General features: G+C 36.3%; 1 protein-coding gene across 1 annotated transcript in view; it reads right to left on the reverse strand.

Moving 5' to 3' along the window:
- EPHA6 (EPH receptor A6) overlaps positions 1 to 11,464 on the reverse strand; it is a 531,573-nt gene extending 520,109 nt beyond the window's left edge. Inside the window, exons 1-2 of the mRNA XM_010567652.1 lie at positions 11,422 to 11,464; positions 10,811 to 10,875 (exon numbers count right to left, since the gene is read on the reverse strand). Of these exons, the coding sequence (XP_010565954.1) occupies positions 10,811 to 10,875; positions 11,422 to 11,464 (108 nt within the window). The remainder of the gene's footprint in view (positions 1 to 10,810; positions 10,876 to 11,421) is intronic.
- Between the last annotated feature and the right edge of the window lie 1,061 nt (positions 11,465 to 12,525).

A 12,525-nucleotide genomic window follows, 5' to 3' on the forward strand; every position in this document is an offset into this window, starting at 1 on the left:
TCCAGTTATATACAGGAAATTTTGCCTTTACTAGGAATATATTTCTATACAATACCATTTAAATTAAACAGGAATGGAAAAATAATGCAAAAAGTATATGCAGCATTACTATCATAAAGTTCAGACTTAGCAGATAATTCACTAAAAATACAATAAATTGCTTTTGGTTGTGCAGTCTAGAGACTACTTCTATGGCTTTACTTTTACTGTTTACTATTTAAGTATATAGCTGTTCTGTACTGAACCATTCAAATATGTTTATAATCCTCTTTCATTATATCTGCTTTCCTACGAATGTTTTTTGGGGTGCTTTTTTTTGTTGGTTTGTTTTTAATTTACAGCAAATTATATCTCATTGTTTAGGCTATGAATGCTTTAGATCTGTGACTGCACAGTGGCAAGCACAAATGGGCCCAAATGTGTTTGCAATATCCAAATAAGAACACAACACTGTATTTTGCCAATAACTACCCTCCGTGGAATCTGTAATTAGATGTTTCACAGAAAACCAAATGAAAAATAATCACCATACTGCCCAAATGTATGTACCAAAAAAAATGAGGATAACCAATAACATCTCTTCGTCACAGCTTCTAACGCATTCTGTGAATTTAACTATTTCAGATGGAACATGCTCTGGTAACTCTGCATCCATCCAGTAGATACTCAAATTCCCAGCGCAGTCACAGCTAATTCTGTGGCCAGGATTTTCAGGTTACATATGCAGGCAAATTAAGATCTTTGCCATTTTAACAGGAAATGCAGACGAAAACAAAAATTCAGGCATGCACCAAATTACTTAAGACATTGACAGTCCCAGGGGGACACAGTTTTCAAGAAAACCTTTTATGTTCTAAGAGATGCTGCTAAAAGAAACATGGAAACTTGACTCCCACAGGCAAGTCATCTCATATTAGCAACACCAATTCCTTTAGAAAAGCCTTCGCAGACATTCAACTGGATCTTGGACATACCTAATTGTTTAATCCCTGCAGATGGACATCAATCTCAAAAAAATACCCCTCAACTTACCTATTCCCTTATACAATGTCTTGACCATCAAAAAGGATTCTAAATATGGCATTGCAAAGCATGTGTCTGATTATGTCCAAATTACAGCTCAAATACGTGACTTCAGATATTTTTCTTAATGTCTTATCGTAAATTCTACATATTGTGTGAAAATCTGATTAGCTTCCTTCTTTTTCCTTCATCCCTGTTAAATGTTCTGACAGCTAAATCCCTACCTTTTATTAAACTTGTTAGTAAAACCACAGCCTCTGTGACACCTCAGAAATCCTGCTGGTGAGCTTTCATAGATGCAACTACATATCTTTATTGCAGATGAACTGCTGTAATAGAGGGAAGAATTTAGACTTTTGGATGTGTTTTTTTTCTCAAAAATATCCTCAGTTCTTAGTTAAAACTTTTCTTCTTGCTACTTCTGCAACATCCATCCACATGGCTGCAGTTCTTTGTTCCACAGATCATTCAGTGTGTCCAGGTGGCCAAAAAGGCCAATAGCATTGTGGCTTGTACCAGAAATAGTGTGGCCAGCAGGAGCAGGGAAGTGATTGTCCCTGGTTTTGGCACTGGTGAGGCCACACCTCGAGTACTGCGTTCAGTTTTGGGCCCCTCACTACAAGAAAAACACTAAGGTGCTGGAGCGCATCTAACGAAGAGCAACGAAGCTGGTGAAGTGTCTAAAGCATAAGTCTTATGAGGAGCAGCTGAGGGAACTGGGGTTGTTTAGCCTGGAGAAAAGGAGGCTGAGGGGAGACCTTATCGCTCTCTACAACTACCCGAAAGGAGGTTGTAGTGAGGTGGGTGTTGGTCTCTTTTTCCCAGGTAACAAGCATTACAACAAGAGGAAATGGTCTCAAGTTGCGCCAGGGGAGGTTTAGATTGGATATTGGGAAAAATTTCTTCACTGAAAGGGTTATCAAGCATTGGAACAGGCTGCCCAGGGAAGTGGTGGGGTCACCATCCCTGGAGGTCTTTAAAAGACGTGTAGATGTGGCACCTAGGGACACGACTTAGTGGTCGACTTGGCAGTCTTAGGTTAATGGTTGGACTCGATCTTAAAGGTCTTTTCCAACCTAAATGATTCTATGATTTGCTTAGAATAAAAAAATGAGACACCTTCAGATAGAAGTCTTTTTTTTGGTATTGACATTTTTTCCTGTTGACTTTCACACAACTTTAATTTTAATTATGTTTACTGGGTCCATCTGGGATAGAGTTAATTGTCTTCATAGTTGTCCATATGGTGCTGTTTTTTAGACTGGTGACCGAAACAGTGCTGATAACACACCAATGTTTTAGCTGTTGTTGAACAGTGCTTGCACTGCATCAAGGTTGTCTCTGTTTCTCACTTTGCCCTCTTGAGGAGCAGGTTAGGGGTGGGCGAGAGGTGGGGAGGGGACACAGACTGACGAAAGGGATATTCCATCCCATATAACCTCATGCTCAGCAATCAAGCCAGGGGGGTGAGGATGGTAGTTTTTTCAAAGTAGCCATTGCTTGGAGACTGGATGGGCATTGGTCTGCTGGTGGGAGGTGGTGAATAGGTGCCTTTGCATCACATTTTTTTTCCCCCACTCACTAAACTATCTTTATCTTGACCTGAAGGTTTTTGCCCCTCTGATTTTCTCCCCAGCCCACGGGGTGGGAGTGAGCAAGTAACTGGACAGGGGCTTAGCTCCTGGCTGGGGTCAATCCACCACAATATACTATATTAAGAAGCAAAGGATGTCTTTGAACTACAATCCCTTGTTCACTAAGTCACATTTCTCCAACCACAGAGCACACTGGGAACCAATAAATATCACTGGATTTCTTAATTCTGGTTTTAAATGCCCTGAAGTATCTTATTCATCCCGCAAATCCTGACCTCAAGCTGTGTTTATAAAGATGGTTTATTGAACATAACATGCTGTGACCTTTTTCAGCCATTATATTGTGTCACATGATGCATAATTAAAAGTAGTTTACAATATTCAAGCACAGATTACAGAGACTAGGAAGTGTTATCATACATCGTATAGTCATCTAGCATCATAAATACCATATTTTAGCTATAAAAATGAAATATTGTTAAGGTTTTTTCTAATGAGGCTTTTCAAAGGTAAATTGTTTGGTAAATATTTTGATCACAAAAGTCACACAGAATGATATAAATATTTTGGTCAGGAACACTCACTGAAGAATGATGTATATTTACTTATCTAGGAGCAGGGATACCACTTTTACCTAACAGATAGATTAGTATGTGGTATAAAACTGCAGTTCAGGAAGACAATTATGAGACACAGTGGAAACCAACTGAACATGAGCTCCCAATATTATTACTGTAGTGAGAAAGCCTAGTGGGATCTCTTTGATGGTTAAACAGGAGAACAGTAAAGCAAAGTGGCATGATTTGTAACTGTAGAAAATAATGAAATTGACTGTAACTACTACATACTTGTGTCCATTTTTTCAAAAAAGAACTACACAATGACTTGAACTTTGGAGAAGTAGGAGGAGCAACAAAGGACTTCATTGATTTAGATACTAGAGTATGAGGCTGAGAAGGAAGAATCAGACAAGTAGGAACCCTTTTTTTAAAAGTGATTTAATTAATTAATGGAACAAATTACCAAGGGAAGTTATGGTTTCTTGATGTCTTTTAAAAAGATATACTTAAATGAAATACTTCTTACTGAGTAAACACAATGGCGAGGCTTGAAATCTTACAGCCTCTGATATATGGGCGATCTGAGGAATTGTTCCTTCTGGTCATAAAGAATTTAAATATCTATTGAGTTCTAATAGTTACAGTATTAAAAGGGAAGACTAGCAGTACTGATGATATTGTAATTCACAATGCTATACGAAAAGTTCAAATCACCATCACCTTTAAAATCAATACTGAAGTGGCCATATGTATTTACAAATTTGTATGTTTACAAATATACATAACTTATCTGGTTTCTATTTCATAGACAAATCCAAATGACTGGGAACTACAGCGAGGAGAATATGCATTTCTTTAATGCTATAACCTGTACAATTTATTTGTTGTCATCTTTTGTAAAACATAGTTCTCTGCTTGTAGATAACAAGATAGTATGAAATACAGAACTAAATCATAGAGACTCAGTATCACCATGTCTACCATACACTCCCTACCCTTTTCTTATGATGCCATACTGCTACCTGAGCAGGCTTAATGCACTCACCTCACTTTCTGTTTGTATATTTGTCGTGGTTTAACCCCAGCCAGCAACTAAGCACCACGCAGCCGCTCACTGACTCCCCCCCCATCCAGTGGGATGGGGGAGAAAATCAGGAAAAGAAGTAAAGCTCCTGGGTTGAGATAAGAACGGTTTAATAGAACAGAAAAGAGGAAACTAATAATGATAATGATAACACTAATAAAATGACAACAGTAGTAATAAAAGGATTGAAATGTACAAATGATGCGCAGGGCAATTGCTCACCACCTGCCGACCGACACCCAGCCAGTCCCCGAGCGGCGAATCCCTCCCCCCCACACTTCCCAGTTCCTAAACTAGATGGGATGTCCCATGGTATGGAATACACTGTTGGCCAGTTTGGGTCAGGTGCCCTGGCTGGGCATGAGAAGCTGAAAAATCCTTGACTGTAGTCTAAACACTACTGAGCAACAACTGAAAACATCAGTGTTATCAACATTCTTCGCATACTGAACTCAAAACATAGCACTGTACCAGCTACTAGGAAGACAATTAACTCTATCCCAGCTGAAACCAGGACAGTATTAGTGATTTCACTACACACTTCTTAGCCTTGTATCTCAGATACTGGCTTATGTTTTACTTGCTTATCTTGCTATCTTCTGCCACTTTCACATTACTTGCTCTGTTCTCTCTTATCATTTCCCCACCTTATATTCCTTCTTACTATCTTGTGTATGTTGTGCCTAAAGCTGAACCTGATACTTGTCTTATCATTTCACACAGTAAAGTTGTACTGCCTTTCTTTCTTTGTTCTTTTCTTTAAGTCAAATTTCTTAGCTAACTTCTTACACTGTTTTCTACTCTTTATGCATCCAATGAGTTTGTAGTGGAGAGTGCTATTTTTTTTGCTAATTGTTTTGTTTATAGATAGTTTTAATAAAGGAAGGGGCCTAAGCTTCTCTCTCATTCTTTAGAAGTGTTTTGGTTTTATGTGACTTGAAAGTAGGAAAATTCTAAAAAATAATCAATCTACTTAAGAAAATTAATAGTTAAAAATCTGAATTATTGTAGAAGAATGTTCCAAGACATATTGGCCCAATTACCTTCAGAGACAGCTGTTAAAAAATGAAGGTGAAGATGGATGCAGCTACATTGAAAGAAATGTTTGCAGGTTGGCACTGAAAAACCTCAATATCATCTCTGATTACAACATGAAAAAAGATTAGTGAGTGAGTACTGGTGACAAACAGTACTAGCCATTCAAAAATGTGTTACCATAAACCATAGAAATGTCTTCTAATTAGCGAAGAAGGAGATAAAAAGTGAATTGTTGACTGATGGATTTACTGTAAAACAGTTACTTTGTATAACAGAGACGGTAAAACAATCAGTCTGATGGGAAAAAAAAAAAATCAGTACTTTGACAAGTCCAGTCTCAACAAAATCATAACAGAAAAAAACCCCTAAAACTGTGTATTAGAGTTATTAAAAAAATTAAAAGATGCCCCAAAGAAAGAAGATATTCAAAACAGCATTACCTTTGTTGATAAATCAATAGGAAAATTACCAGTTGACAAGGAAGCTGTTCAAATAACTGTGGGAACTGGGATTAAAATAGTGTCATCACACAGGTGTCAAATAATTTAGAGGACTTCTAGTAGGCTCTTTACTGCTGAGGCTATACATTTCGCCTACTATGACAAGTCAAGGTAGGTTGTACAAGCTCCTTCCACATGTAAATAATTTCTCACAGCTTTGTGTTATGAGTCACCTTGCCCTTTTACGCTAATTTTAAAATGTTTTTGGAGTTTATGAAGTGGCTACAGGCAAGTTAAAATTTAGATTAATGTTAGAAGCAGAGTATTTTTTCATTATTCATTTTCTTCTTCAAATAAGAACTCTTTATTCCAAATTAACAGCTGCAAAGTAGATTCACCTCATGCAAAATAAGGCATTCTTAGACTTAAGTAGAGGTAGAATTTTATCAGGAATAGACACACCCTTATGACAATAGTCTCCAAACGATAGCTCATGAGCAAATTTTACTCACAAAATTGTGTTGCATTGCTTAATGCAATGTGAAATAAATAATAATTTTTAAAAAAAGTTACACTGAAGTCAGAAGGAAAAAACCCAACAACTGGAGTTGCCCAAGATACATTATTTTATTAGTATTACTGCTAGTGGATAAGTGAAGGTTGTGGACCTCTACATTTCAGTCAGGCTTTTGGGTTTTCTCCTTTCCTCCTTAATTTTCAAAACCTCATTAACCACTTAAACAGTGTTTAATCCCCTACAAAAAACCCTGCCCTTCTAACAGTCACAGCACCACAGGCAGTAGTGAGAAAACCTAGGAAAAATGATCCTGTCCCCAAGGTCAGCAAACTGACTCCAGCCGGAACCCTGGATAATGGCTCTCATGAACTCCACTGGCCTGCCCACTAGATCACATCCACATCCTCTTTTGAAACCTACACAAAGGGGTTCCTTCCCATTTTTTGTACCAATCCGAAAAAACTTGTTCTGCATTTTCAAGGTTATGGAGTGACAGCTTGTTGAGTAAAGATCTACTTTCATTCCATAGCACATTCTTTTTCATAAATCAATCGGTCATTTTGAACTATAGCCCAAAGAACAGAGGAAGTATCAGATGTGTCCATTATTAAAGTAGAAATTTTAGACAGCCCATCACTGACAAGCTAAATTGGAACTCAATCAACAAAAGCTGATTTTACTGACCTCAAAGATATTAATGTTCTAAGCTGCATTTTTGCAGCTCTAAGCACTTAATTTATTACCTGTTCAAAATACAAGGAAAAAGTCTTACAAGCAAATAAAGAAAACACATTTGTAAGAAAAACTATTGTATTCTCATGCTTCAGGAAGGTTGCACAAATAACTGGGAAGAAAATGAAAAAATAAAATCACATATTTTGTTACCAAGGAATGGATAACACAGTTGTGCATGACTCATCTTTGCAGCTAAATGATGGGACTGCATACAAATGCCACATACAAAACTACTGTGTTGTACCTTCACTTGCTTGGGTAAGTACCTCTAGAGGTTACCAAAACTGCTGAAGGCTTGCAAACATTATGTTATAAATCTACTATAAATAAAAAGTCTGGGAGATGAAGGTTAAGGTTCTGCAAGTTCCAAAAGAATACCTCCTAATTTTTTCTCCTACTTCACCCTAGCCTGGTAGTTTAAAATCTCTGAGGCATACTCAATATTACCCAAATCCCAAGCATTAATATTTCAGTTGCTATTTAATTTAATGAAAGCATTCTTTGTGACTGAGTATGCCAGTAAATTAATGACTTCTGTTAATGTTACAGTCTCAAGAAAAACTATCATCCCATCATCCTAACCTCAAAAATGTTTGTCAGAGCAGTAATTACATGTCAATGACATTTTTCTTACACACGTAAACACCACACACACATTTCGGGGTGCGGGGGGGGGGGGGGGTTGATTAAAGTAACATGTAAGATTTACGCAGTATCTGAACAAAAACCTCTCTCAAAAGCACAAACAAACCAAAACCTGTCGCTCTCCTCCAGGAAAGGAAAAATGTTGATGTGCCCATCATGGGACAAAATAGGTTCTTATTTCTTCAGTGATAATCTTAATCACACCAATAATTATGCCATATTCTGAATTATAGTAGGACAGATAAGTAACTCAGATTAGATAGCACTGTGGACATAAAACAACAGATCTGATGTTTGCACAAGATTCAGAAAGACAACAGTTTTACTGTTCTTTACTAAATCAGCAAGTATAATAGATGTTATAGCCAACCCCAAAAGCACTGTTTTGCCTTACATTTTAATAAGAATCAAGTAGTAATTAAAACGAACATTGGCCTTTTGTTTCAGAGATTGCATACAAGTGACATGAAGAAGCATATAAATGTCATATTCTGTTAATTACATGAGTATTGTAAGCTCAATTTTCGTCTCACCTTTGGATAAGGTACAAGATCCCAGAATAACTTAAATAGAAGCAGTTTAGAAATACATTCCAGTTTAGTTTTTAACTTTGGTATCTTTAATATTTTATAAGCCAAAGTAACGTAACTTTTCATATTTTAATAGCTTTATGCAATTTTTCATTATGTTCAAATACCTAAATGTACATTTGTTATATTTTAATGAAGTTTGTCAGAATGACGCTAACTCTGAAAAAAAAGCAAACATTGATTTTAATCAGCAGTTCTGCATAACTATCAGTGAGTGAAATAACTCTCATTTCATATAAGTCATTTGTCTCCACCATTTATTTGGGGTTTTTTTGTTTGTTCCTTCTTTCTGCACTGCTTCAGAGGTGCAGCATTGCCACTAGGTCCTACTGCTCACAGCAGCCTTTGCTGGAATGTTGACCTAAGGCATCTTCCTTCATTCCACTGTGAGAAATGGAGGACCTTGTTTGTCTGCATATCCAGTCACCTGCTGTATGTGGCCAATATCTTACAGTCTCTTTCTTAAACGGATCATGCTTCTCCAAATGACGTATTCTCACCTGCAACTTCCCAAAAAGTTTTTTCAAAAACTACTTTGTTATAGTGCACATGAATCTTTATCCCATTTACAGCTTAGATTAATTCATCAACAGTTCAGACATATTTTCTTTCTGAGTTAACAGTACACGCACACTTCTCTTAAATACCTCTCCATACTTAATTTATCCAGTTCCTCTCACAGTTCTCACTCTAGTCTCTTCTGCCTATTTTATGTCCCAGGAAGCCTTATTCTGTATGTTCTCCTCATGCTACAAACCCCTTTTCTCCCACATATTTACTCTAGCTACTTTTTTGAAAAACCAAACTGTATTTATTTGGGAAATTCTCTAATAATTGAATCCCAAGTACTGACTCAAATGTAAACTCCTTCTATTCTAGTAAGTGCTGCCATTTCTTAAAACACAGCAAAGGTTCTAAGACACCTGAAAACCTCAATATGCTGCAAAACTAACGTTAAGGGTATGTATGACCGACCAAAATAGATTATGTTGTAATAGCTATGTTTTAAATCAACTTTGAGTGCAGGTTTGTTTGTGCTTCTATATTGTGGTTATTGTTATTGGAGTAACTAAAGCTTTTAAGAATTTACAGAGTAACTGAAATTGTATCTTGTGTGCCTTCCAAACGCCAGCCTCCCTGTTCAATTCAATGGAGCTCATCACAAAGCCAGAGCAAAAAATTCCTCGCTGTATTTTCTCATCATAGTGTATGACAGTATTTGTTTTGTCTAGGATTTTTGAAGGAAATAAAACTTTCAGCATTATAACTCAGATTGCATGAGACTGCATACAAAATGTATGCATACAAAATGTATGCACAGAAGTATTTGTAACAGAGTGAAATTATGTCTAGGAATATAAAGAACTGGAAAAACCTGAAAAAGACTAATCCATAAAGTTGAAAATAGGGTGAGATTAAGAAATGTTACATTGCTTGAAAGCCCTGAGGGCAGAGACACAGAAGGCATTTTATAAAAATGGATTATTAAGCTGCTGAGGATAGACAATTTTTACTTCCTTCTGGAACAGATCACAAGAAATAAAATAACTAAAAATGAAACAAGATTTTTTCACTCAGAAGAAGTGTTTTTTGAGGTCATTTCAGAGAAGCAAGTAATTATATGCCTCATACACAAGGATTAAGAGATAATGCTAGCTAATATAAAAATAAGTGATATACAATATGTACAGTGACATCAGAACTAGAAGCTGATACAATAGGTGTTAAATGCTCCTGTATACTGTATCTTAATTAAAAAGTGAAACTACAAATGCCTCTGATACTCTGTTATGTGCATTAGCTGGGTGGAAAGCGAAGAGGGGTTTTGGAAGTGTAGCCACTGGCAAAGCACTGATGGCTGAACTTCAAAGAGTAAAAATGCTCCTCTTCCCCATGCTCACCTGGCCACACCATCTCCAGGTATGCCAGACACCTCTAACACTCTGGGGCCCTGTACGCCATGTCAAGTGCCTCCTGGCGATCTCTACTAACAGTACAGTGAACCCGTGTAAGACATTAAACTGGAATAGCAAACGTTAATCTAGAATGGTCAGTGCAGGAAAAACCCCAAAACCATTTAAATATTTTCTCTAAATGTTTACATTGGTTTAATGACATTAAGATATTTATAATGTTTTTCTGGTTTAGCTAACCTGAGACCATTTTACCAGATGCTAGTCTGTATTAAATCCTCACTTAAATCATTAAAGTTTTGTTTCAAGTTATAAAATAAAAATGATGTTTCCTTTTATTTCACAAAAAACATAGTCATAACACATTCCTCCAGTGTAGGAATTTTTAATATGGAAATTTATGATGTGCAACAGTTAGAATCAGATTTAAAGTAAGATAGATTCTTAACACTCAGAAAAGCAAGAGAAGGGCATAATAATGTGTACTCATGTCATTCTTGTGTCTGTTATTCTTACTTACAACACAGGCTGCTGCAGTCCTGAGAACAACTGAAATCTTTCTGACAAGTCTATATTGCAAGAATATCCACCCAGGTATAACAGCCATTCACTTCCAGAGTGTCAGAATGCCAAAATCAAGACAATAAAACCAAAATGGTGAGTGACTTACCCCATTTAAAGGAAATGTTTTCCATCCTAGTTCTCCAAGGGCAGCTGTAGTATCAAGTAACACAACTGAAAATGGAAAAAGAAATGGTATGTTTGCGGTATTGCTTGGATTAGACATATACAACATAGTAAAGTATTAAACTGGTATGACATGAACTAGCCATATTAGCCAGGTACATCTGCTTAAAGCTATTAAAGCAATTAAAAGTACTGCTTTACTTTTAAGTATGAATAAAAACAGACTAAATATTTAGGCTTTCATGGCTTACATTTCATTATCAAATGTCTCAGAAGATATAACTCATACAAAACCTAAATCTTTTGCAGAAATCATTGCCAAATCACAATACACTACTGATGCTTAACCATTAAAAGGTGTCTGAATAAGCATGCACATTTCTGCAATCCCTTGCCTGGAAATCTAGAAAGTCTGCATGTGGACTTAAGCATTAAAGCTAATAAAATAAAGAAAAACAGAGTTTCAGAAGTGGGATTTTTTTTTCTAAAACATAACTTCCCAGAATAAAGTTATACAATATACAAATCGTATAATTCAGAAAGAACACATAAAGACTAACAACTTTACAGCTGATATTTTAGCTGGAATATTACAGTGCTGAAAGCTGCTACATGTATTTTGCATCACTTCTGTCATATTCGTCTTGGTTTTTTAATATATGACAGGATGTGCATTAGTGTATTTGTATATTAGAAAATGTTTCTCTTCCTTTCACTAAGAATGCAAAAATTATACAGAACACAGCTCATAGTGATAAGGAAGCTGACTGTAAACTAAGTATTTAGTACATGAGACATTGTACCTACATGTACTACTGCCCTCTAATGGAATTGTTTCATCTGACCCTCTAATTTAAGAAATGTAAATTAGGATTTAAACATAAAATTAAATATTGTATAGGGCAGTTTATTTTAATTATCAAGCTGGTATGTTTTGAACGCTCAGTTCCCCCTTACAGCCCACAAATTCCAGTTCTTATTTGGATGGTTAAATGATGGAGAAAAATGAAGCTATTAGTTTGGAACATGACACCACTATCCATACATTTGGGGGTTTTATGCTGTTGCACATCTTCCACCTCTTTATTTGTCCAAATAACCAATGTACAGCCATCTATAATGTGTTTCTATAAAGCAGTACAGCAGCAGCAGCAGAAGCCAGGTCATGGTTTTCTGCCTTATGGAAAAGGCACATTGGCATGGAAAATGTATGAACTTGCCAGCTTGTTAGAGGAGACCTGACCTAGCATCTTCCTTTGTCTTTTGTATTAGTGACAATTAGAGTTCCCCTATATTTGAATGCATTTTGATTTTTAACCTGAAACTGAAATAGTCTTATCAGCAAATTTACAGTCAGGTAACAAGCTCAACATTAATCAAATAAAAGTTTAATGATTTATTTGAAGAAACTAATGACATTTTAAAAAGGATATTCAACAAAGGGGACTATTCTGCTCTCTACTTCCTCACCACTTCACCATTTTATGAAGCTCTGTGAATAACCTGAAGATAAATTAAACATTTTTTACAAGTCCTGCTTTACTTCCAAAAAATGGAATCACTATCCCCACTGAAACTATTGCTGCCCTCTGCTTACTTAAAAAGCTGTGATTTACAGCTGTCATAGTATTTTCTATTTGCTTCAGGCTACCATACTCTTGTTGAAGAGTCAGAAAAGTGTCTTCCCACTTGGCCTGT

This window comes from Haliaeetus leucocephalus, unplaced genomic scaffold (genome assembly GCF_000737465.1).
Source record: "Haliaeetus leucocephalus isolate CR32 unplaced genomic scaffold, Haliaeetus_leucocephalus-4.0 Scaffold228, whole genome shotgun sequence".
Taxonomy (NCBI): Eukaryota; Metazoa; Chordata; class Aves; order Accipitriformes; family Accipitridae; genus Haliaeetus; species Haliaeetus leucocephalus.